A 24,521-nucleotide genomic window follows, 5' to 3' on the forward strand; every position below is an offset into this window, starting at 1 on the left:
TTCAGCTCATCAAAATCTAAAAATCTGTCCCATATTTCTCTTTCTTTTATCAACTACTGGCTTTGTGCAGCAGGCCCCATATTTTAAAATCAAGCTAATTCCCCAGATACATTTCCATGTAAAATCTGAAATTCCTAATTTGGTTCCCTATCTTGCATGGTGAACTAAATTATTTTCACGAGCCCTTCAGGGCATATTGTCAGCACTGACTTACTGCAGTTATGCACCATATCCCAACCATTAACATCGCTTCCAAATATAGTGTATTGACAAGGTACCTGGTACAGTGTAAATCCTAGGGACATTTGATCCAGATCGTTAAAACCGAGTGAAGGAAGCAAAGAACAGATCAGGTTACTAATTCAAACAAGCAATGAATTATTCATTCCATTATTAATTCGACAGGCCTCCAGCTATTTTTTCCCTCTCAGATAGGCTGCATTGAGTATACTTCTGCTGTTTTCTGGCACTGGGTCCATTTGTCTCTTCATAGCTGTGTCAAAGGATGCAGCAGATGCTTCTCCAACACCTTGTGACAATAACTTTCTTGTGCACAGCGAGTGGGATAAACGCCAAGAAAGGTAAGGTAAGGCATTTTGGGGGCTGTGTTCTGGGCCCATTTGCAAAATCGTGCTTCTTTTTAAAATGGACTGCCTTTGCTTTGCTTCCCATGATCATGTAGGGTACTAACTCTAGAACATTAGTTGTCATGGTGCACTTGCAATGTGCTGTGTACTGATGGTGCTTCTTTTACAAATCTTTCAGTAATCTGCTCCCTGTATACACTACATATTTTTTTTAAGCTAGGGCTTCCAAATTTGTCCTTGTATCCATGCCTCAATCAGATGCATACATGGATCTCTTGTATGTATGATGCCCATAACTCATGTAATGGAGGCAGCGGGTCCAAGTGGGCAAAGGAAGTATGGGGTCAAGCTTCCTCCACTGGAATTAACATAGAACTGTATACATCTCTGAACTCTTGCATCCACAAGTATTTTCTGGATCAGGTTGACAGGGTGGAAGCTTCTAGTCACCCAGCACCCCTACTGAGAAGAATGGGTCTGCTGCAGCAGTGTATGTGCTTTGAGAAGAACAGCAGAGAGCAAAGATTTGTTGATTTCAATAGAGCTGTAGATATGGAGATGTTTTGTGTGCTTAGAACCATGTTTATAGCGGTGTGCTAGAACAGTATTTTTCATTCTTTCTTTTCAATTATCACTGTAGGCATATAAACAGGTTTAGGGTAACAGGTTTAGGCCCAGTTGAGCAGGGTTAGTGTTCTTAGTGAGAAGCTGAAATTGTGTGAAGAAAGACAGAGTGACTAATGCTTTCCAATGGATTCTATTTCTAAATTCTATGGACCTGCAGCTGCATTTGAGAAGAAGATACTCAGTTTTGAAGTAGGCCTTCCTCCTCCTTGCCACTTAATTCCAGATTTTAAAACAATGCTATTGCCAGTTTAGGTATGCTTCCCCCAATCTTAACCAAAGTTTTTCTCTCTGCAGCTATGATCTTCACCACACGCCCAGATTCCCTCCAAAATGAGCTGGGCAACAGAACCTTGCTAGATATGCTGAATATTCCAGTGAAAGATAATATGCAATTATTCATTCTCTTAGATTTATGCAGGATTGAGATGCTTTCCACTGTGTATAACTGTGGTCTAAAACACAGAGCCTCCTGGGCTTGCCAATCAGAAGGTTGGCGGTTTGAATCCCCACGACAGGGTGAGCTCCCGTTGTTCGGTCCCAGCTCATGCCTACCTCACAGTTCGAAAGCACATCGAAGTGCAAGTAGATAAATAGGTACTGCTCCGGCAGGAAGGTACCGTATTTTTCGCTCTATAGGACGCACCTTGTTTTAGAGGGGGGGGAAACAAGAAAAAAAATTCTCCCCCTCTCTGCCCAGCGCCCCTTCAGCGAAGCGGCAGGAGGCGCTGTGCAGAGAGGGGGAGAATTTTCCCACTCTTGTTTTCCCCCTCTAAAACAAGGTGCCGTTTAAGGTGCATTCAGTCGCCTGAAGGCGACTACCTTGGAAGCCTGGAGAGCGAGAGGGGTCGGTGCCCACCGACCCCTCTCGCTCTCCAGGCTTCAGGTTCTTTTCGACCTGCTCTTTGGGGCTGGCAGGGGGAAGCCCACCACCAGCCCCAAAGAGCAGGTCAGGGAGCAGGGAAAGGCGCGCAGCGGAGAGGCTCCTGCCATAGTCACGCGTCACCTCTCCAGCTGGGAGAGGGTCGCGGGGGGCTGCTTTAGCCGTGCGCACGCTCTCCCGGCTCGAGAGGTGACGCGTGGCTATAGAGGCTCCTGCCATAGTCGCGCGTCACCTCTCCAGCGGGAGAGGGTCGTGGGGGGCTGCTTTAGCCCCCCGCGCGCTCTCCAGGCTAGAGAGGTGACACACGGCTAAAGAGGCTTCTGCCATAGTCACGCGTCACCTCTCCAGCTGGGAGAGCGCACGCGCGCGCGGCTAAAGCAGCCCCCCGCGCGCTCTCCAGGCTGGAGAGGTGACACGTGGCTATAGAGGCTCCTGCCATAGTCACACGTCACCTCTCCAGCTGGGAGAGGGTCGCGGGGGGCTGCTTTAGCCCCCCATACGCTCTCCCAGCTGGAGAGGTGACGCGTGGCTATAGGGGCTCCTGCCATAGTCGCGCGTCACCTCTCCAGCTGGGAGAGGGTCGCGGGGGGCTGCTTTAGCCGCGCGCGCTCTCCCAGCTGGAGAAGTGACGCGCGACTATGGCAGGAGCCTCTATAGCCACGCGCGCGCTTTCCCGGCTGGAGAGGTGACATGTGGCTAAAGAGGCTTCTGCCATAGTCGCGCGTCACCTCTCCAGCCAGGAGAGGGTCGCGGGGCTATGGCTTCTTCGCTCCATAGGACGCACACACATTTCCCCTTCATTTTTGAAGGGGAAAAAGTGCGTCCTATAGAGTGAAAAATACGGTAAACAGAGTTTCTGTGCGCTGTGTGCCAGAAGCTCCTTAGTCATGCTGGCCACGTGACCTGGAAGCTGTCTGCGGACAAACGCCAGCTCCCTCGGTCTATAGAGCGAGATGAGCGCCACAACCCCAGAGTTGTCCAAGACTGGACCTAATGATCAGGGGTACCTTTACCTTTAAACTTTATGTAGTAAAGGAATGTATATGATGCTGGCTTATGTTATCTATCTACTAGCTGTAGATCTTGCCCTGTGGTCCATTATAGTGTCTGATAACAATGCATTACACACTGATTGTAAAAGGTTAGGAAGGACAGAGTATTTCTTCTTTGCCTGTGGCAGTTATTTAGATTTTATTTTGAGTCTGCCTAGTCCCAGAAATTCTTGAGTGGATTACGGTTCGTGTAAAGCATGTAAAATAACCAACTAATATTAGCAAAATGGGCAATAATACTACATTGTAGTGTGTTGAGTCACTATCTGGACACACATCAAACTGTTCACAAGATTGGTTCAATATGTCTTAATTGACTTCAACAAGCAAAGATGGTCAAATGAATGCTCCTTGGGTAAGCAGGAGAAAGGCATTAGGGAGAATGGCATTGTGCAGAAGAAGGAAAGAGAAAGCCACATTCAGAAATAAATTTTGGAGTTTTGGGGGTGGGGACTTACACTGCTATATATTTCTTCAAGTTGTTGCTTATAGATACAGTAGGCTACAGTGGCTGCTTAGTCAAAGTTGACCTTCAAATGTTTATGTTTTCTGTAGGCATCAAATGTGGTGGTGTCCTCTCAGCGCCACATGGCAATGTCTCAAGCCCGAATTTCCCTGGACTCTACCCATACGATACAGATTGCATGTGGCTCATAGTGGTAACAGAAGGGTCCTCTGTTCTTCTCACCTTTCATCACTTTGACCTGGAATACCATGACAACTGTGAATTTGACTACCTCATGATTTACAACGGGATCTCGGAAGACCAAGGCAATCTCCTAGGAAAATTCTGTGGCACAAGTTTTCCTCCACCATTTACCTCATCTTGGAACATCATGACTGTAATATTCCACTCAGATAACCATGTGGCCAGCCAAGGATTCTCTGCAGTTTACCAAAAAGGTTAGAATGGGATTCAGTTGCAGCGTCTCTACGAAAGAGAGAATTGTTTATTTATTTGAACTATTTCTATGACGTCTTTCTTGCAACCTTCACAAGGTGATATACAAAAAATACATCAACATTACATTAAAACGTATTTACAGAAAAGAAATGTCAGTCAACGTTAGGCCAGACCATGTATATGTCATGCTTTGTTGTACATCAGGGGACACAGCACCACCTTACAGATTCAGAGCCTCTTAGGAGGAATAAGCCTTTACAAGAGTGGAGCTCTAGGGAAAATTCAGCAGCAAGTACAATGTCTAAGCCGGCCAATAGAACTGAAGCTACTCATTAAGGCACAAGGCAAATCTGTGATTATAAAGACAGGCGGGGGTCAATACCACTTTAGGCAATCAAAACAAACAACGCGAGAGCTAGTGAAGGAAAAGAACAGGTAAAACAGAGGAGAAAAGAGGAGTCAAAAGTGAAGTAGCAAGCAAACAACGATTGGGAAGTGTAATAGGCCTATAAAGAACAAACACAGTGTGCCTTACTGTACAAACAGAGTCAGCAAGCATGAAGAGCCAGATATAGAGGAGAAAACATGCCTTGTCGTGTAGAGTGGTGAGAGAGTGAAGCAAGGCAAGAAACTGGCTAATATACTGAGAGGGTACTTGAGCTCAGAGAGCAAAAATAAAAGTGCACAGGCTGCAGGGGGAAGGTGGTGGCTGTCAGGGACACAAGTTCTTTTCTGTAACCTACCCCAGAGAACTTCTGAGGTCTGTAGATCTCAGAAGTTCTCAAAGTTTCATTCCGGTGCAGAAGAAAAAAGGTGTGCAGCATCAGTTCCTGTGACTGGCAGGCATTACAAAGTCTTGTGTTGACTAGGCCTGCCTGGTATACATATTTAGGAGCCTAGATTTCTACCTTGGTGTAGTCAACGGAGCAGTTCATTGACCTGGCTGTATCTCCAGTTTCTCCAGCTCAGGCTATTGTCCTTATGGACCTTGAAAGTGCACCTTGCATGTCTGAACTTGGTGTGACTGAGTTGGTCTATATGAGAGTGAGTGACTAGACCAAGGTCATTCAGCTTCATGGCTGAGTGGGGAACTTAGTGTGGTTCTCCGCAGACAGAATCCAATATATTACACTGCAGTGGTATACCACACTTCCCCAATCAGTTCCTACCAGCTGCAGGTGAGGCTAACTGAAGAAGGGCAGTTTAAAATTTAGTTTAAATTTTGCTTATCAATTATCTTTAGATACAGATTTCCAGAACATTTATAAATCCTTGCTTAGACTTCCTTTAAAAGCTCTTACATTTCCCTTTTCATATTAAACTGTAATCAAGCTACAGGATGGGTCCATAAAAATGGCATCATGGAGCAACTGAGATTTATTATGCTTACTCCTGGTGATTTCAAGAAAATAATGTGCAGAGATTGCAAGTAGAAATGTATTTTCTTCTCAAGGGTTTTTCCTGAACAGTCACGGAAGGATTCAGGAGTAGTAACATTGGATTCTTTCCGTCTCAGGGGCCGGCACTGGCAGGAAAGGGTTTGCAAACTTAATTCTGCTCTCTCTTTACAGTTTTATTGCTTCTTGGCGTAATTGGAAGCAGAAATTGACCTCACAATGGGAACTTAGGCTGTGATTTGCAAACCAGTTCCAACTTAGAAAACCCTCTTGGTTTCAGTAAGGCTACCCCAGAGTAAGCAGTTTCAAAACAGCAACCTATGTCAGCAAGCACAAAGTGCCTGTGGCTTTTGTTAATAGTGTTTTGTTTTGTAAAGTGATGGTGAATGACCACCATTCAAAGCAATGTTTCTCAAACTTCATGGAGTCATGAGGCCTCCTCCTTTATATGTGTGAGATCTTCTAGGCCTCCCACAACCTGGAAACTTATTTGAACTGAGAAAACCAAGGGACCACCCTTACACCTTGTCCCATGCATTTTAGATACAAGTCTGCATTTCAAAGCGCTGTGACCAAGCGCTTGTTCTTTTGCCCCAGTACTTTCCCCACAAAATCCTGCTGTTTAACGTCGACTCAGAGGAAGCAGCAGTTTGAGACCTGTGCCTAGAAACATGGTGAAAAAGAAAGCCCGTACACCCCGTGCATGCTGATTCTTTTTCATCTCATTCTTCTCATTCATTTCATTTAATTCTTCAATTCCTACATATGCATTGGATCTAGTCTTCTCTACTAGCTCCAGTAGGGGCTTCCAGACTGTCACTTTTGGAGGCAAAAGGGCAGATTCAGGTTGGACAATTACAGTTGATTGGGGGGAGTCTTGCACAACAAACCCGCTTCCCCTAAAGATCAGAATTTTTTCTGTAAGGAAAGTGAGGGGAAACGCACTGGGAAGTGTAGGTTGACACTTGCTTTGATACAATGTCATCTAACCCTTCTGCAATGAAACCAGAATGAATGCTCATTAAATAAACTTGTCTAATCTCCCTGCAAACAAATCAACAGTGAAGATACAATGAAGGTAGTCTGGGAGCACTCACTGTGTCTCCTCTCACCTCATCACTTTTTCGTTTGAAATGGCAGGGCCTATAATATTACTTCTGTCTTTGGAACCACTATCTGTCCTCATTTTCTATACTTTTCCAGTTTTCACATGCCTTGTTTTGGTTCTTTTTATTGCTTGGAGAGATGGAGATCTGTATGACAAAATTTATATCCCTTTTCTGGGCAGGGGCGTAGGATAGGGGGTGCGGGGGCCCCTCTGCCCCGGGTGTCATCCCTGAGGGGTTGACAAAATGGCACACCGCGGGGGCGGCACTTACCGTGGGGCCTGGCCTGCAGTGCGCCTGAACCTCTTGTCTCTCCTGGGAGTGGCACGGTGGCTCAGGCCCCGCACTGCCTGAAACAGCCCCTGTTCCTGGGTCTGCGTACACACCATATATGGTATTTAAAACGCACTTAAAGCACATGACTTTCCCCAAGGAATCCCGGGGACTTTCGTCTGTTAAGAGTGCTGGGAATTTTACCTCAGTGAGAGGTAAACTACACTTCCTAAGATGCTTTGAGGAAAGTTGTGTGATGTAAATGCAACTTGAATTGTAACCTCTCTCTCATTTTAATATGTTATGCTTTCTTGCTTCCAGATGTTTGTGGGGGGGTGCTCACCGGCCTCTCAGGATCAATAACAAGCCCTGATTACCCCGAGAATTACCCCAACAATGCCGAATGCCATTGGGTCATCCAGGCAACTTCAAATTCTGTCATCAAACTGATTTTTGTGGACTTCCAGATGGAAAACAGTGAGCAGTGCAATTTTGATTATGTGGCCATCTTTGATGGGCCAACTATGGGGGATACACTCCTCGGTCACTTTTGTGGGCATGTGAAGCCTCCGGACATCTCTTCTGCACAGGAACTGCTGGTTGTGTTCAAATCAGACTTTAACATTGCAGGCAGAGGCTTCAAAGCATATTTCTTTTCAGGTATGGAAGACAATTCTACCTTTACCTTATGCCAATATCAAGTGAGCAGAGGCATGGCAAGTTTTGTGGAGTCTCTGTTAGCACAGGAAGTCATCCTGGGGTCCTTCCAGACATGGAAATTTTAGCAGCACCTAAATATTGCTGGTTCTACTTTAAGCTGGAAGTGGAATGCCAACTCGGCTTCTAAACTTCTGGAATCCAAATAACATTGTGTGACCAAGAGGGAAGCCTCACTTAATTCAGCCCCAAATGTTTCAGGATGTGATTATCATTGGGATCCTGATATGGGCACAAGGGCTAAATTCTTCCTCTTCCCTCACTCCAGCACCGCTACAATGCAAAGAGGGGAAGAAAAAAATATGGATACAGTATAGTGACAATGCTCTTCAGAAAGTGAACGGTTAAAGTGGCAGAGTTGATTTCTAGAGAGGAAAGACAGACCATAGAGAAGGAAATGGCTAGAGAAATGCAAGCAGGCCATAACTGGCTCCAAAACCGACTGAACAGCTGTGTGATAGGCCATTTGCACCATGGGAGATTCTGCAGCTATCCCACTGTTTGTTTGTTTTATAGTCAATTTCTGAGCTCTGGAAGCAAAATGGTAGCTGAACAGGGAAAATATGGGAAGAGTATGCTTTGGTCCTGGATTTTATGCATAAGCATCTTAAAAAGGAGAATGAACAAGTGCAGCTTTTCTCAGAAAATGCTTGGTGTGGAAGCAGCCTAGGGAAAAATAGGATATATCTACTCATTCCTCAAAAAACCTTAGCTTTTGTATAAATTGAGAGATAGATCCTGACCTCAATAAAGCTAACAAACTAGCATTGCTTAAAACTGAAGTTAGTATTTCAACCTTTGCAAATCTTAAGCCTTTTATGATATGTTCCTAATCAATAGGATTCACCTTATGCTAAACTTTGGCAACATATATCTGTTCTAATGTTCATTTTGAAAACATGTTTGCTTGTTGAGTATTTCTTCTGAATGCAATCCCACATCATGAAATCTGAGATTTACCACATCCTGGAGAACCTTAGTGTTTGACCAGCCTCCAGGATGTGGCAAATCTGAGATCTCACCACACTGATGCATATTCAGAAGAAATGTTAACCACAGAAAATTATTAATAAAAATCACATTGTGGCAACTTCACCACATTCAAAAGGAGCATGAGAATTAAGGCACAGAACTAATCTACACATTTAAAAAAGGGCACAACCTGCAGGAGCTATAAAACGTACAGGAGAGGGTTGCATGTTTTCTGCCTCACATTAAACACAAACATACAAAACTTTATTCCTAAGGAAAGCTAGCCTGTCAGGGAGAAAAGGCATGCCTTGGTGTTCTCCCAGATGCACTACCTTTCTATGTACAGGGATTTCCCCATCCTTATCTGTATTACGAAGTTTTTTAGCCCTAGGACAGCTTTACAGTGTGCATTTTCCCAGAAGAGCTTGCCAGCTCTAAGTCAGACTTGGGGATTTTCCTATAGGGCTTGGACAAAGGTCTCCCATTAGACACATGGGCTAGGGAATATGCTGTTAGGTTATTCTATGTCAGTAGGTATATATCAAACTCACTAATGCATACATTTATATGCACACCTTATCCTGGTGGTCGTATGCATTTCTATGTTCAGTACTTGTTTGTAGGACTGCATTGCAAAACTTGGAGAAGTGTGAATTTTGAAGGATGGCTACAGTTTGGTTCTTGTATTGTTTAAATGTGAACTGAATCCAATTTCTCCCCATCCCTAATCTATACATACACATCAGCATATGCGGATTTTATGCAAACCTCTTCTTTTGATGATGCATTTCCTCTTTTGGGTGACGAGCAAGTGGCTACCCTACAGCCAAGCTGGGGGGGGGGGCGGTTAAGAAGTTGAAATTGCATTTCCCATTGGGTTGGGAGAGGGATGTGGAAGAGAGAGAAGTGTTTAGGAATGTCTTACACAGCACTACAAGAAATTAAAGTTCATTCTTTGGGCTGTCTGAATTGTATCACACTCTCTTTGTTCTGTAACCAGGTGCATGTCAGGAGGTGTACACAGCCGTCAAAGGAAATTTCTCCAGTCCTCAGTATCCCAACTATTACCCCAATAATATCAAGTGTCACTGGGCCATCCAGCTGCCCCCAGGATATCGAATCAAAGTCTTCTTCCTGGACTTGGATCTGGAGGGGCGGAACAGCCTGACAGATGGCTGTGATTATGACCATCTGGCTGCGTTTGATGGAGGCACCGAGAAGGCGTCTCTGCTGGGGAAGTGGTGTGGGAGAGAAATGCTGTCTCCTATTATATCCAGTAGAAACAAGCTGCTATTGGTCCTTCACACAGACAGGAACACAGCCAACCGAGGTTTCTCTGTTGCATACATCGGAGGTATGGCCTACCATCTGATCTCTTTCACCCAGATTTTCTGTTGTGTGGAATATTTGCGGGGGGGGGGGGGAATCCAGAACAAGCCTGAAGATAACCATTGTCAAAAATGAGCATGACACACAAATGATAAGTTGTCAGAAGGTACTTGTGTTTGTGTGTTGGGAGAAAATACCAAAATTATTAATGCAGTGGCATACAAATTATATAAAATTTTGAGGGAAAGCTATGCATTCAGTGGTTTTCTGTTTTGCGTGCAGTTTCCCAAACTGTGTCATTATTACATGGTCAGAAAGAATTTGGTAGTTCATACTTCATTTCAGGAGAAATATGGGCAATTTTTCAACCCTTGCTTTGCTATTTCTTTACTCTAATATTTACTTATCACAGGTTGTATTTCTGTGATGAGCTTTGCAAGAGGCCAGCTGCATAACAGCTAAAATTGGAAGTCTTGTTTATGTCATCTAGAGTGAAGTCATCCAAGACGGGTTTTCTGCAGTATACTTGCTCTGTCTTGTGTCATATTGGTTTATATTGTGTAGGCTGAAATCTGGTGGGCTGCTATTGGTCAACACCTGGTCCAATCCTTGGCAGAATGGGTTGGACATTTTATTTTTAATATTCTCAGTTGTTTGGTTCTGTTCATTTTAGTGCTGCAAAGTGCACACTTCTTCACTGTGGGTTCATACAGTCATAATAAACGAAATGAGAGAAGCTTTAGAAGAACTGAGGTACTAGATCAGACCAGAGCTCCCTTGACTCTTGGTACCAGCTAAAATATACAGGATAAAGAGGTTGGCTGCAAGGACAAAGATAAACACCTGTATGTATGTATGTATGTATGTATGTTTATTAGACCAACACTTCACCTTCTCAAATGACTTCGGGTGCTTCCAGACATGGACAATGTCGTAAGGGCCAACCCGATACATTTTGCCGCTGTAAGCAAAATGGCTGACAATGCTCCTGCCCCCATGACACATCCCTCCGCAAATCCGGGTCCCGATCCCGCCCTCTCCCTGCTCTGGGTGTCATGCCTGTGCTGCTGCCAGCCCCGTCACTGCAACTGTACCCTCACCTGCGATTGCGCCCATGCTGCTGCCACAACACAACAGCGCAGTACAAGCTGCAAAAATAATTGGGGATGCATAGATCTTAAATGGATGTGTACAGTGCTGAAAGGGAGGGCGCAGGATCTCGGACAAGAACTCCCAACTGTCATGATCAGGGGCTTCATATGCTGTGTCACCAGTAGCATAAGCCCACCACACTGGGTTCTGATGTGCCATCTAGACAGTAATACCAGCCTGTTCAGCACCCAGTCAGCTGACCCCCCAACGACCAATCCCAGGACACCATGTCCTATAAAGATTTTGCCTCAGAGCTTGCTTGTCTTTGGCAGTCTGAATGGCTTCCCTCAGAAGTGAGCCTAAGCCCCTGCTCCCTTTCTCTGATTTTTCTCTTGGATCTTGGGTTTGACTAAATGTATGCTTCTGCTTTGGACCTTGACTTCTGCTTGTTTTGGACAGGACACCTGCTTCTGGCTCACATGGGCTGACAACAAGCTCCATTGGGTCCCAGAATCTTATTGCCTGGAGCCTAACTCTTGCTGAAATCTGGCAGGATAAGATCTATGACGCCTAATCATACATAATAAGCATCACTCACACTTTCACTCCACACACACACACACACACACACACACACACACACACACCTAAAGCTGGGCAGCAAACAGCAGTCTTGCTATTGACTAATAGTGTCTCAGGGATGTGTGAGGGATGATTTCTATCTTATTTCTGCATGGGACATTCCTTCCTGCATAGTACCAATGATCAGCCTTGTATGTGTTTGCTGGAAACTGGTTTCTTTGTCCCAGGTCAGAGCCAGTGGTGTCAATCTCCTGTGGTGGGTATTAGGAAATGAGCAGCAGTTAAGAGATGCGCCTTCTATTTCACATTGCTGTTGTTAAGCTGGAAGTAGGGTTTTAAATTACCAAACAATTGTATTTGAGGATTTCTCAGTGAGCTTTGAAAAAATGAACTCAGGAGTGAAAAGGCGTGATGAACCTTCCCAAACACTAAACTCTGCTGCCCAGAGTCACATCTACGATCACTGTGGTGGTGTCGATTATTATCTAGTTTCAAATCTGTGCTTTAGCTCATACTATTATTTTCTGCACAAAGATAATATTATTTTCTGTATGAAATACTGTGTACCACTAAAGCAAATGTTTCAGTTCACTTAAAATTTTGAGCCTGTGGCCTTTACCACTGGTTATGTCTTATTCCCTGATTCACTTGGTAAAGTACAACTTCATACTCAGGTTGGATCACTAACAAACATTAGCCGGGTAGCTCTTTGAGGCTCTGCTTTCTGTTAAGCCCTGGCAGGGGCAAACGAAGGGGGGGGGCATCCCTGGTGCTATCACGGACAAAATTATCAATTACTGACCTACCCTCCATGAGGTGGTTTGGGACCCGGCGCTGGAAGCCTGCAGCCAAATATCTGGTCAGGCAATGCATATATGCCCATATAGGACTTTAGAACACAGGACATAGACTTCCCTTTAGACAGCGCTGTATCAGGTCCACTGACATATCTGGCTAAGACAGTGTGATTCATCTGTGGGAATGCTGCCAGCTATTTGTTATTAACCTCCGGTGATTTCAGGGAAGGTTCTTCCTTTCTTTTGTTTCCCCTCTCGCAGTTGTCCTCATGAATGTCAGCTGCACACGGACAGAGTTTCAGATCCAGATTCCCACACAGTCACTGGCTCAGCTGGAGAGGAATAAGATATATTTAGGAATCCCATCCTGCCCTGCACAAGTGGTCGGCTTGAATTTTAGGATACATGCAAGGTTTGAAACCTGTGGTACAGAACCGCAAGTAAGTGATCAGTGTGGTTTTTTTTAAAAAAAAAGTTAGGCCTGTATAAATTAAGGCCATGTCCAAGTAAAATATGTTGGCTGCCTGGGCCTTGTATTCTGCATCAGCAGAAGGCACAATTATTATCGTTTGTTGCCTCTGGACCAATCCTCAGAGCATCTGCTCCTGGATTTGTTTCCGTAGCCGAATTAGTGAAGTTCTCCTGTGTGGATTACTTGCTGTCCCTTACTGCTGGCTGCTTCCTTTGCTTGTTCAACATAAATAACAGGGAACTACAAGGCCAACACACAGTTGTGTCATTGAATGGATAAGAGGAGAAGAAGAAGAATTACTATTGGAGGAGTGAAGATGAGGCAATGCAGATGCAGTTATTATTCATCTTGTACATTTGATATGCCACCTTTCTTCCACCATGGAACTCCAGGAAGTGTACATGGGGAATCCCATGGGAGTCCCCATCCTGGGTCTCTCACCCCACCTCCTCTCTGTTTCTGTCTCTCTCGCACACACATACTCTGACATTTCTCCACACCACCTCTGAGATGTTACACACAAACACACAGGGGAAATGTTACATCTATGGGTGTGTATTTGAAGGAATGGAAAGAACTATTTGGGGTAAAGCACATTCTAACGTTTGTTGTTGGTTCTCCCCTTTCCCCCTTTTTTATCCTCACCACAACCCTATGAGGTAGGTCAGGCTGAGAAGCATCTGTCTAAGATAAAAGTATCCTCCATTATACTCCGAAGTAAGCGGCCTGTGAAGTGATGCCTGGATAAAAGTTTGTGGTGTAAATGTGGTGTTTTGTTTGAACTGTACCTCATGTGGCATCCAAGCATAGGCAGAAAGCTCATCATGACTCAGTTTTTGTTCTAAGAAGGTTTTCCAACACTCTGGCTGATTAGCCTGGTCTAATGATTTTTCTGGAAGAAGGTTTCATGATCATCAGAAAGCATACCGACCACTGTGAATGGGGAACTCAGATCTGGGGTTTTTTTTACTAAGCAAAATCCTTCCAGATGTTCAGCATGTGTTAAATTATCCTCAGGTTGCACAAAGAAAAACTAAGAGCTAAACCAGAGTAACATTTAAGGTGGAGTTTCACACATTTGTTGGGCACTTTTCTTTTAAAAATGCAAATAGCAGCCTCTGCTAGGGGGTGTTAAATATCAGGATCAAAGCAGGGAGAATTTAACTCCTTCCACCCTTCTGCAGACCTTAGAAAAAGATCTCATTTTAAGCATTGAGAGGAAATTTCCTCTCAGCAGCTAACAAGAGTGAGTGTACTTCAAATAGGATTGTGGCATGCAAGGAAAAGGTTAAAACACCACAGCACCAATAACACCTTCAATTACCACTGTGCTGCTTTGGGGTGGTTGTTTTTAAAACCACCGAAAAACTGCTCCTAAGTCCCACATTTTGTTTTAATATATTTTAGTATAATTTTTATTGATTTATCATAAACGTACGTACAAACTGACACATAATCATACAAACCATAACAGAACCATACGCTGAGTATATTTTGTATATAAAAAAAAATTACAGAGGTGCAGTTCCATATAGCCAAGATTTAAAGATGAGTCTATGTAGTGGCGCTGTGGTCTAAACCACAGAGCCTAGGGCTTGTCGATCAGAAGGTCAGCAGTTTGAATCCCTGCAATGGGGTGGGCTCCCGTTACTCTGTCCCAGTTCCTGCCAACCTAGCAGTTAAAAAGCACGTCAGAGTGCAAATAGATAAATAAGTACCGCTCCGGTGGGAAGGTGAACGGCATTTCCATGTGCTGCTATGGTTTCACCAGAGGTGGCTTAGTCATGCTGGCCACATGACCCAGAAGCTGTCTGCGGACAAACACCGGCTCCCTCGGCCTATAGAGCGAGATGAGCACCGCAACCCCAGAGTCATCCGCAACTGGACCTAACACTCAGGGGTCCATTTACCCTTTACCTTATATAGTCCAACCACAGCGAGGAGTCATGGGAGGAGTACTTATATGACTCTCCATATTTATATAATTTAAAAAATGGAGACGGATCCATTTCAGAACTGTCTGATTTGGCTTCACCCCAAACTACATGTCTAAGTCTGACCAGATATTCAGATAAAGCTGTGTTCCATACATTAGGAAAACATACCTCTCTCATAGGAATATTGGATGATTTCCAGTATAGGGCTATCTGGCTACTGATAGTAGCACCAGCACTATATTTTTGTAAGTTATAGGTGATACATTTTTGAAAGTAACCATTGCTTTGGGGTGCAGTTATTGTCTGAGTCCTGGGAAATTTCATTTTAGGTCCCTGTCATCTGTGAAGCTGTTGATGTGCAGGTGGCAAGGCTCACGTTAAAGACCCTAGATTAAATAACTTGTCTATGGCCACCCAGTGAGCAGAGAAAGAAAGAGGAAACGAGGGGTGCTCATTCCTCGGTCAATGGCTTGGCAGTCAAAGGTGCTGAGCATCCAAACGACATTGAAATGAGGCTATGCGCTGCTGGGGAATACTAGATAACTTGTAAATTATTCATAATATTTTCATGTATTTATTTTCAAAATATTTTCATAACCGTGGGAGCTAAGCCAAGCTTCCTCATGACATAGTTTTGACTTGTCATGATCAAAGAACTGGTAGTCATAAGTTCAACTTGTTTCCCTTTATTGTACCATTTTGTGATTCCATGAGGTGTGTGTAAAAGAAGAGAGGAGAGGTCTTTTGCTTCATTCATTCCTCACCTGCCAGTCTAGGTAGGTCAGTCATACCAGGCCTGAGGTTCTCTGGTTCCTCTGCCTCCAGATGAGAGTGATTTCTGTGGATCCAAGGGGCATATTTATGAGGGGAAATGAGAGATCATCAAGCCTTCCCAGCTCTTCCCTGAACCCCAGAGACTTTACTTTTCTCTGTCAGATCCAACGTGTACAGCCCTGTGAGGGCGGGAAATACCCCTTTGAGTCCAGCAGAAATGCACCCAAGTCCCCAACAGCCAATCTTATTAAGTTTATTTAGAATAAAAAGACAAGGTAAAAGCAGAATGGTACATCAAAAAGAAAACATTTCAAGTCTATTTCTCTTATTGCAGCTACTTATAAACATGCTCCTGGCCTCCTCAGATAGATGGTCAGCTGAGGGACCTATTTGGCAACAGTCATCTTTTAAAGAGTTTCTGGCCCAGGTGGGTCTTGATTGACAGGTGGCTATGTCCCGCCAATCACAAGGCAGTCACTCACATAGGCAGAAAACACCCAGGGGCTAAAACAGTCAAGGTGGCAATAAGTTGGAGGTGGGGGCTGTTAAGGTGCCTTTCCTGGACTGTGGGCATGACTTCTCTGCTGTGACAGAGAACAAGCAATACGAGGCAATCTTAAGGTGATGGGAAGGAGCCGTAGCTCAGTGGCAAAGCATATCTGCTGTACATACAACAGTTCTCAAGTTCCATCCTCAGCATCTCTAAGTAGGTCTGGGAAAGATTCCCTGCCTCAGACCCTGGTGAATTACTGGCAGTCAGCATAGACAATACTGAACCTGGTGGACTATTGGTCTGAGTCCAAACAAGGCATCTGCCTATGACAAGTCACCATAAATGAGGCTTTATGGGGCTAAATGAGGCCACAGTATGAAATAAACCACTTTTAAAAAATACGTCCAGAACAAGGGTCTAATAACCATGTGCATTTGTTGCTTTATTTTTGGCAATGATGTCACAGCAGGTCAGATGTCCAGCGGCACGATGGGATGATAATCCAATGAGTAATCCAATTTTGCTTTCTCTAGTTTCATGGAGTTTGAGAAGGACTTTTTTTCTGGCAGCAGATCCGTCTGCTTCCTTTGTGCACTTTCCCTCTTTGAAAGGGGAAGCTCTACAAGCGTTTTAATGCAGGTTCTTCTGATAAAGGCCTACATTGATTGACTGATGTACTGTGGCTGGAAGGAAGGGTATGGACTACCAGTAGAATAAAAAAAGGATTATTCACCAGCTGTGAGTAGCTCATAATCAGGCCAATCGTATTGATTTTCTTCCCGTCTGCTCTGCATCCATAGCATATGCAAGTCAGATAGTGGTACCAAAGATTCCATCACGGAAATATAAAAATCAGTACACGTGCTGAATGTCAAAGACAAAATGCACATAACTTCCCTCTGCTCTATTCAAAGCTTGCTCCAGTTTGACACTAGTACAAACTGCAATCCACCTAATTATCTCGCTGTGTAAATATACTGTGTCTTCCTGACCTAAAACTTTACCTGTAAACCTACCAAGTTATGTTGCCACCTATCTTTTCTCTGTATAGCCCTGCATAATGCTGTGATCCACAAAGCTGAGCACAGTTAACTGTCCAGGGGTGGTGGCCCAACAGGGGCCTCTCAATAAGCATCTGATTTTGCCTGGCACTGCAGAAACCCAAAAAGATATTGAGCATATGGCAACCGCAATATGTTGCTTGAGAGCTGTGTTCAGCTTGGTTGTTGTGGAGTTGGTCAGGCCCACCTGGATTCTGTTGCCTTGCATGGCATTATGCATCTTGTTTTAGCTAGAAAACAAAGAGGGTTAACAATAAAATTATTTAGATATATATAAATTTATTTATTTGGTTTTTCAGATTAAACTTTTACTGTCACATGTCAAACATACAACATAAAAACAATATTGCAAGGAATCTCCTGGACTTCACTCCCCCCCCCCCTTTGTGGTGTTGTAAATAAAAATATGCCCTTTTCCCTTATGGGGTATCCAAGAGCCCATATAGAGTCCTTACATAGGTTCCCTATTGGTAGGAGAAAATAACAGAGGCCAACCAGAGAATATTGAGAAGCAAAGCAGCTAGTAAGCTTGATCTTTATTGATCTGTTGCAACATGGTGCTCCCCTCACTCGCAGGAAAGGAGGAGGACCCCCAAAAATTCTGTGCAAGGGCTTATAAAGACTTTTGAAATTCCCATCCTCTAGATCAAGACCACCCCCAGAAACATTATGCATACATCACAAAAGGGGTGTAACCTAAGACCACCCCTCAGATACATCCCACCTACATCACAGAAATTTAAATGTTGTTTTTCTCTTGTCCTTGTTTATCTCCTGTCTGGCAGGTTACTTGATTGGATTTCCTGGGGAGCCTGGCCATTCTTTTGTAGTGGTAAAATACTTATTTCCTGGGCCAGGTCACAGGCTCACACCTTATTCATATCTTAAATGTGTCCTTAAGACAGGATTTGTGAGGAAAGAGACAATGGGGAGACTTTTCCAGTTTGACCTTGCAGAGAAAACATTTGGTCAGTTTAGGAATCAAAATGGTTCCAGGTTGGCCTTCCTGTGTTGATCTATGTATGTGCGGTTATGAACATTGCCATATGGTGGGTTTCTGGATGAAACATCGGCTCTGGATCCATTCCAGTCTGGCTTCCGCGCTGGTCATGGGACCGAGACAGCTCTGGTTGCCCTAACAGATGATCTTCGTAGACAGCTGGATCGAGGCGGGTCGGGGCTGCTGATTCTTCTAGATCTGTCAGCAGCTTTCGACATGGTCGATCACGAACTTCTGGACCACCGCCTTGCCGACGTGGGGATCCAGGGCACAGTCCTTCAATGGCTGCGCTCGTTTCTCTCTGGTCGGGGACAGAGGGTGGCGCTTGGGGGGGAATTGTCATCGCGCCACTCCTTGGTGTGTGGAGTACCTCAGGGTGCGATACTCTCCCCAATGCTTTTCAACATCTTTATGCGCCCCCTCGCCCAGCTTGTCCGGAGTTTTGGGCTGGCTTGCCATCAGTATGCCGATGACACCCAACTCTATCTGTTGATGGATGGCCATCCTGACTCGGCCCCAGACACACTGACCAGATGTCTGGAAGCTGTGGCTGGATGGTTACGTGGGAGCCGGTTGAAGCTAAATCCTTCGAAGACAGAGGTCCTGTGGCTGGGACGGGACGATATGGGTTTGGGGGGGGAACTCCCATCTCTTGCGGGGGCGCAGTTAGTGCCAGCACCGTCCGTTAAGAGTTTGGGTGTAATCTTCGACACCTCCCTTTCCATGGAGGCGCAGATTGCAGCTATAACAAAGGCGGCATTTTTCCATCTCCGCCAAGCTAAGCAGTTGGCTCCTTACCTCTCTCGCCCTGACCTAGCCACTGTGATCCACGCGACGGTCACCTCCAGACTAGATTATTGTAACTCGCTCTACGTGGGGCTGCCCTTAAGACTGACCCAGAAACTCCAGCGGGTGCAGAATGCTGCAGCGAGACTCCTTACGGGGTCTTCGCTGCGAGATCACATTCATCCTGTGCTATATCAACTGCACTGTCTCCCGGTGGAGTACAGGATCAGGTTTAAGGTGCTGGTTTTAACCTTTAAAGCCCTATACGGCCTAGCACCCTCGTACCTACGGGACCGCCTCTCCTGGTATGCCCCACAGAGAAACTTACGGTCTTCAAATAAAAACATCTTGAAGGTCCCAGGCCACAGAGAAGTTAGGCTGGCCTCAACTAGAGCCAGGGCTTTTTCGGCTGTGGCTCCGACCTGGTGGAACACTCTGTCACAAGAGACTAGGGCCCTGCGGGACTTGACATCTTTCCACAGGGCCTGCAAGACAGAGCTGTTCCGCCAGGCCTTTGGCCAGGGCACAGCCTGACTCCCTCCCTCGGCAATCTTCGCGGAGCTCTGGCCCAATGGTGGCCAGTGGCTTGAATTTAATTAATTTTATAATGAATGATTTTAGAGTGTTGTTTGTGTTGTACTTTTGTATTGTTTTATTGTTGTTAGCCACCCTGAGCCCGGCTTCGGCTGGGGAGGGCGGGATATAAATAAAATTTATTATTATTATTATTATTATTATTATTATTATTATTATTATATCTAAGACCATAAAATTCCTATCACATTATCCCCCCTTTGGGGCTAGAATTTTTCTTAAACATTTTTGCCCCACGAATAATAACATCGTATGTTGTAAATGGATGCCTTTGTATAAATATATCATATAAAAATAACACATGTTGCGTTTTGTTACTAAATTACTTGTGGCATTCTAACACTTTGGGAGAGACCATTTTCTCAATAGTGGCTATGCTTTACATTTAGCAGGAAGGTCCACTACTGACTGAAAAATGCAGTTGGTGTTTTGTCCTTCGCCATTTTTGTGTGTTTCTCAGGTGTCAAGCTAGCTCTTCTGTTGCAACAGATCAATAAAGATCAAGCTTACTAGCTGCTTTGCTTCTCAATATTCTCTGGTTGGCCTCTGTTATTTTCTCCTACCAATAGGGAACCTATGTAAGGACTCTATATGGGCTCTTGGATACCCCATAAGGGAAAAGGGCATATTTTTATTTACAACAGTGGGTCTTATTGTTAATCATTTCCTCCTGCATCTTTTATGATAATTCAAATCTTTTACATCTCCATTGTGTCCAAAACTCACCATTAAGCTACAAGTGATATCCCAAACCTACTAATGATTTTAACTGTTTGCAATGGTTTTTAAGGTTATAATTTCCCCCCATTCCTTATTAAAATTTTGGTCTTCCTGATTTCTGATTCTTCCGGTCATTTTAGCCATTTTGGCATAATCCATCAACTTGATCTGCCCTTCTTCTCTGGTAGGTAAAGTCCCTACCGGATTAAAAATAAATTAGTACCTCACAAAGTAAACCTTAGACAGCCTTACTTCTTTAGAAGATTTATTACTAATGTAGAAAAGGAAGGTGTTCACTGGCTGCACGGTGTTAAAATAAAACACTTTTCTTTTGCTTGTGTTTCTTCTTTTATAGAAAAGAAACAACACGTCTGTGATTGTCAGCATCCTGTATATTGACTTTTCAGATGGAAATCAGGAAGACATTCACCAATATGAAGTGCAGTGCGAACCCAAAAGGAAAGAGGCCTCTGTGAATCTTATCTCTGGCTCTGATCCCTACAGACTGAACCAGTATGCAGAGAACCTGGTGGAGTCCCAACAGCAGGATATGGAGGCAGTAGACGTCTACGAGAGCAAGGGCCAGGACACCAGTGACATTGTCTTCATCAGCATCTGTATTCTTGCTGGGGTTCTCATGATCATTGCTATTGTCGGGTTAGTCTTGCTATAGGGATGCAGCCTTTCGGGCACCTATCCTCTTGGCACTCCTTCCATGTCAGCTACTCAATGAGACTCACATGAGAGGCAGCTTCTTCTGGAGCTGGGTTAAAATGCTCACTTATAGTGGCAACTCACCACATCAGGCTAGCCTTGTCCCCTGCCAGTTTAGATCTGAACAGGACTCCTGAGCTTTTGCTCAAAATCACACGCTTAGAGTGTATCTGCACCAGCACACCTTCTTAATACTCGTTTTCATTTAATGTAAATTTGCCCCTCATTTCCCCAGTACTAATCTTCGTTGGTGGCAAGGGGAAATTATGGGTATAAAAGGAGAATTCCTGGATGCCAAGATCGAAGTTTGGGGCAAGTATTTTTTGGTGAGAGAATCCCAGCAGAGATTTATAATCACAAAACATGCAGCAAAGTGTGGGGAGGGGAGGCTGTTAAATATTTAAAATACACCCTTGTGAGTTCCAAAATGGTCCCTTTTCCCTCAGCATAGAAAAAGATCAAATGTTTGGTACATTAAAAATTGGTTTACTTACAAATACTTCAATTGGTTTACTTACAAACATGTCAGGTTCATGTGCTTTTCCATACATCTTTCGGAAAACATAGGCAGTAAAACTTGACTTAATTACAGGAAAGTTCCTAAATTATTGGTACAGGAACACAATAATGGCTTGTTAGAGCCATGCAGTCTGCGCTTGGAGCAACCAGCTCAGACCTCACACGTTGAGGTTCTCAGGCAGGTTGGGAGAGAACAATAGGTTTGATTACCTTCCTCCCGAGGTGAGGGGATGTGACCTAGCTAAGCCTGGCATGTCGGGTTGCTCTGTGGCTTTAACACCTTCATGCATTAATTAGACTTAAGCATGTTGATTATATGAGGCTGAGAAATTTTGTATGTATATGTGATCACCTCTCTTAGAATAATTGTGGGTTTCTGGGGACTTCAAAAAAATAGTACTGCTTATGCAAAATTACTTCTGTGCACTCCTGTCATCATACAAATCAATAACTTTGAAGCAGTATGCAGAAGAGATGGGTGTGAAGAGGTATACTTTAACACTGAAAAAGGCAATCTCAGTATTAGGAATAGGATATGAAAATCAAACAGCAAGTAATGTGTATGCCTTCACATAAACTGCCCTATGGTGTGTCCCTGTTTAAAATTCTATGTTCAGTTCTCTCACCCCATCTCTAAAAGGGTATGGTAGAGGTGGAAAAGATACAAAATGGAGAAACTAAAATGATTAGGAGAGATGGAGCACCTTCCCTTATGGAGAAAAGCTTAAGAAGACAGAGAGTCTTAATGTTGCTTTAAAGAGTGGTGTGACACTTGAACTGCTCTTTAACCTGCTTGTGTGAAGAAACTAGTGATTAAAGAACATTAACAAGTAACTAATCCACATTAAGAGATCTTGAGTGTGTACTCTTGTCTCCTTTGAGAAGATATCACACTGCTTATGGAATAGTGGAAAAATCACAGCAGCCTGTAAGAGACATTGCAGCAGAAGTATTATAGTTCCTTAGCATCTTGATAACCTATAAGCCAGATGCTTTTGTACACATTAGGAGCAGAGGGTTGGTGTGTTCATATGCCAAGGGTAGGGTGAGGAACCCACAGTTTGTTCATACTACATATTGCTCTTTAGACTTAAGAAGTCAGCCTCTGACATGATAAAAAAACTTTTAGAGTCTTGAAATAATTCAGAGCCAGTATTCCATCTCTCTTCTTAAAGAAAAAAGATGCACACCAATTCTTCCCTTTCTTAATAAAAAATCTAGCTTTGTTTTTTTGAAAAATGTTTTTTTCTAACAATCTAGCTGGTCTTCCATTTAAAACCATAAAGCAAATTTAAATATTCCTGGGACAAATCCAAAAGCTGGTTTTTAAAGTAACAAGTTTATGAGTACAAATCACCTGGGGCAGAACTACACTCGTGGTTTATAACGTTAAGGAATGATTTTCATAATGGAGATGGACACATTACATTTTGCTTGTAATGTTCATAATGTGTTATTAAAATTTGACACCAGAGGACGCTGCAGAGCAACCAGGAACCAGCAGTAGGGAAACTGCGTTTTGACGGATAAAAACAAGGTAAGGAACATTTTTAATTTACCAGTATGCCCTGTGACGCTTTAGAACGATCTATCTAATACCGTTCCAATAACGGTTAAAAGGTCAGTGTGGATCCAGCCCTGGAATCCTATACCCTGTTGAAAGAAATAAGTGCTGATCAAGTGTGTAGGTACCCTTATGGGATTTTAGCATATGTACAGGTAAAACAGGAGTAGACAGAAGTTAAGCCTTCTTAATATTTTTGTCCTGGTAGTGATTTTGCCTTGCATGGGCAATGTTAACAAACATATTTTTTTGTTTTAAGCTTCAAAAGGTCTGATAGTTCATGAGTTCACAATTCTCTGATTACATGCGATACTCATATATTTAAATAATCACTTCTTAGCACATGATATTTCATGATAAATTCATGAAGTTCTACTTAAATGATTTCCACAGAGTGCCTATTTGAGCAAGTCGGTTTCACTTTTAAATGACCAAGAGAGACAGCTATGGCAAGCCTTCAAGCGCTTTATTTCTGAAATGTTGCACATACAGTGCTTTGCCACCTTCAGTCTCTTGATGCTGCTCATAGCTTCTTAAACCTAGCAAGGGAAACCAATAACCATTGTACTAACAGTGGGGGACTGGCTATGGCATAATTACAAGTGAAAGGTTCCCCCATTCTGCTCCTTGAAAATTCTGTACTACAGAAAATCTCAGGGACAGGACAGAATAAGTTGAATGTGGTCTGAATTTGTATGAAAGTGCATTAATTATAGAGAAAAAATAGTTGTTTCTGGGTCAAAAGCATGGGACACCTCAATATAATTCATTGTCCTTTAATCTGGCTGCACCAAGAAAGCCACATCAGACACAACAATATTCCTCTACTTGCCTATACCAGAACTCTTAACTTCCATTACTCCTTTTAAGTCACGAAGAATATTAGGTTTCATGAATAAAGTAGCTGACTTCTTGATTCCCTATTTTTAGTTGTAAAGCCACTTCAGGGTCCTTTCCCAAAATTCTCAAAAGTTTATTTCCAAAAGTTACATATATGTGATCCTACTATGATGTAAAAACATCTCAAAATAAACCTTGTGTCCAAACATGGTCCTGACTCTCCAGGATGGAGGATATTTATTTGGGTAGCAATATTTCCCCCCCCAGAATGAACTATCCTTGAATGCAGAATCTTCACTAAAGAGGATGAGCCTTCTCCACAATAGTTTCAGAATAATGTCCTTGTGTTTTCAGCGGCAGCATTATTAGCAGATTCTGAAGGCCTCCTCTAACACAAGAGCACACACACAAGTCTCCCACCTAACAAAAGTGAAAAGAAACCGAGACTTGCAGGAGCTTAGACAATGAATTAGACAGACACATGTATGACAAGCTGCTTTTCGGATTCCTGATGTACATGTGACTCATGAATACACAAGACAGTTTTCATAGTGGGAGCAAGTGCCAGTACACTGCTGAGGACAAAACTGGCAACATCAAAAGAGTTTCACAGGAGGGATGGGAATGGAGGTAGGCAAATGCATTAAATCCACTGTTTCACTGCCTAATTTGCCCTGTTGTTGTGTTTTCCAAATCATGCTCATGCTAAAGTCCTGGTCCATCTTCCTGTCA

At 43.6% G+C, this 24,521-nt stretch overlaps 1 protein-coding gene across 1 annotated transcript; it reads left to right on the plus strand.

The window, feature by feature from the left end:
* CDCP2 (CUB domain containing protein 2) lies at positions 1-24,000 on the plus strand. The gene is made up of 6 exons (XM_053392359.1): positions 1-581; positions 3,702-4,049; positions 7,148-7,486; positions 9,516-9,869; positions 12,577-12,755; positions 20,508-24,000. Exons 1-6 carry the CDS (start codon positions 506-508, stop codon positions 20,823-20,825), a joined length of 1,614 nt encoding a protein of 537 aa, XP_053248334.1. The 5' UTR covers positions 1-505; the 3' UTR covers positions 20,826-24,000.
* Positions 24,001-24,521: the final 521 nt, after the last annotated feature.

This window comes from Podarcis raffonei, chromosome 6 (assembly GCF_027172205.1).
Source record: "Podarcis raffonei isolate rPodRaf1 chromosome 6, rPodRaf1.pri, whole genome shotgun sequence".
NCBI classification, from domain to species: domain Eukaryota; kingdom Metazoa; phylum Chordata; class Lepidosauria; order Squamata; family Lacertidae; genus Podarcis; species Podarcis raffonei.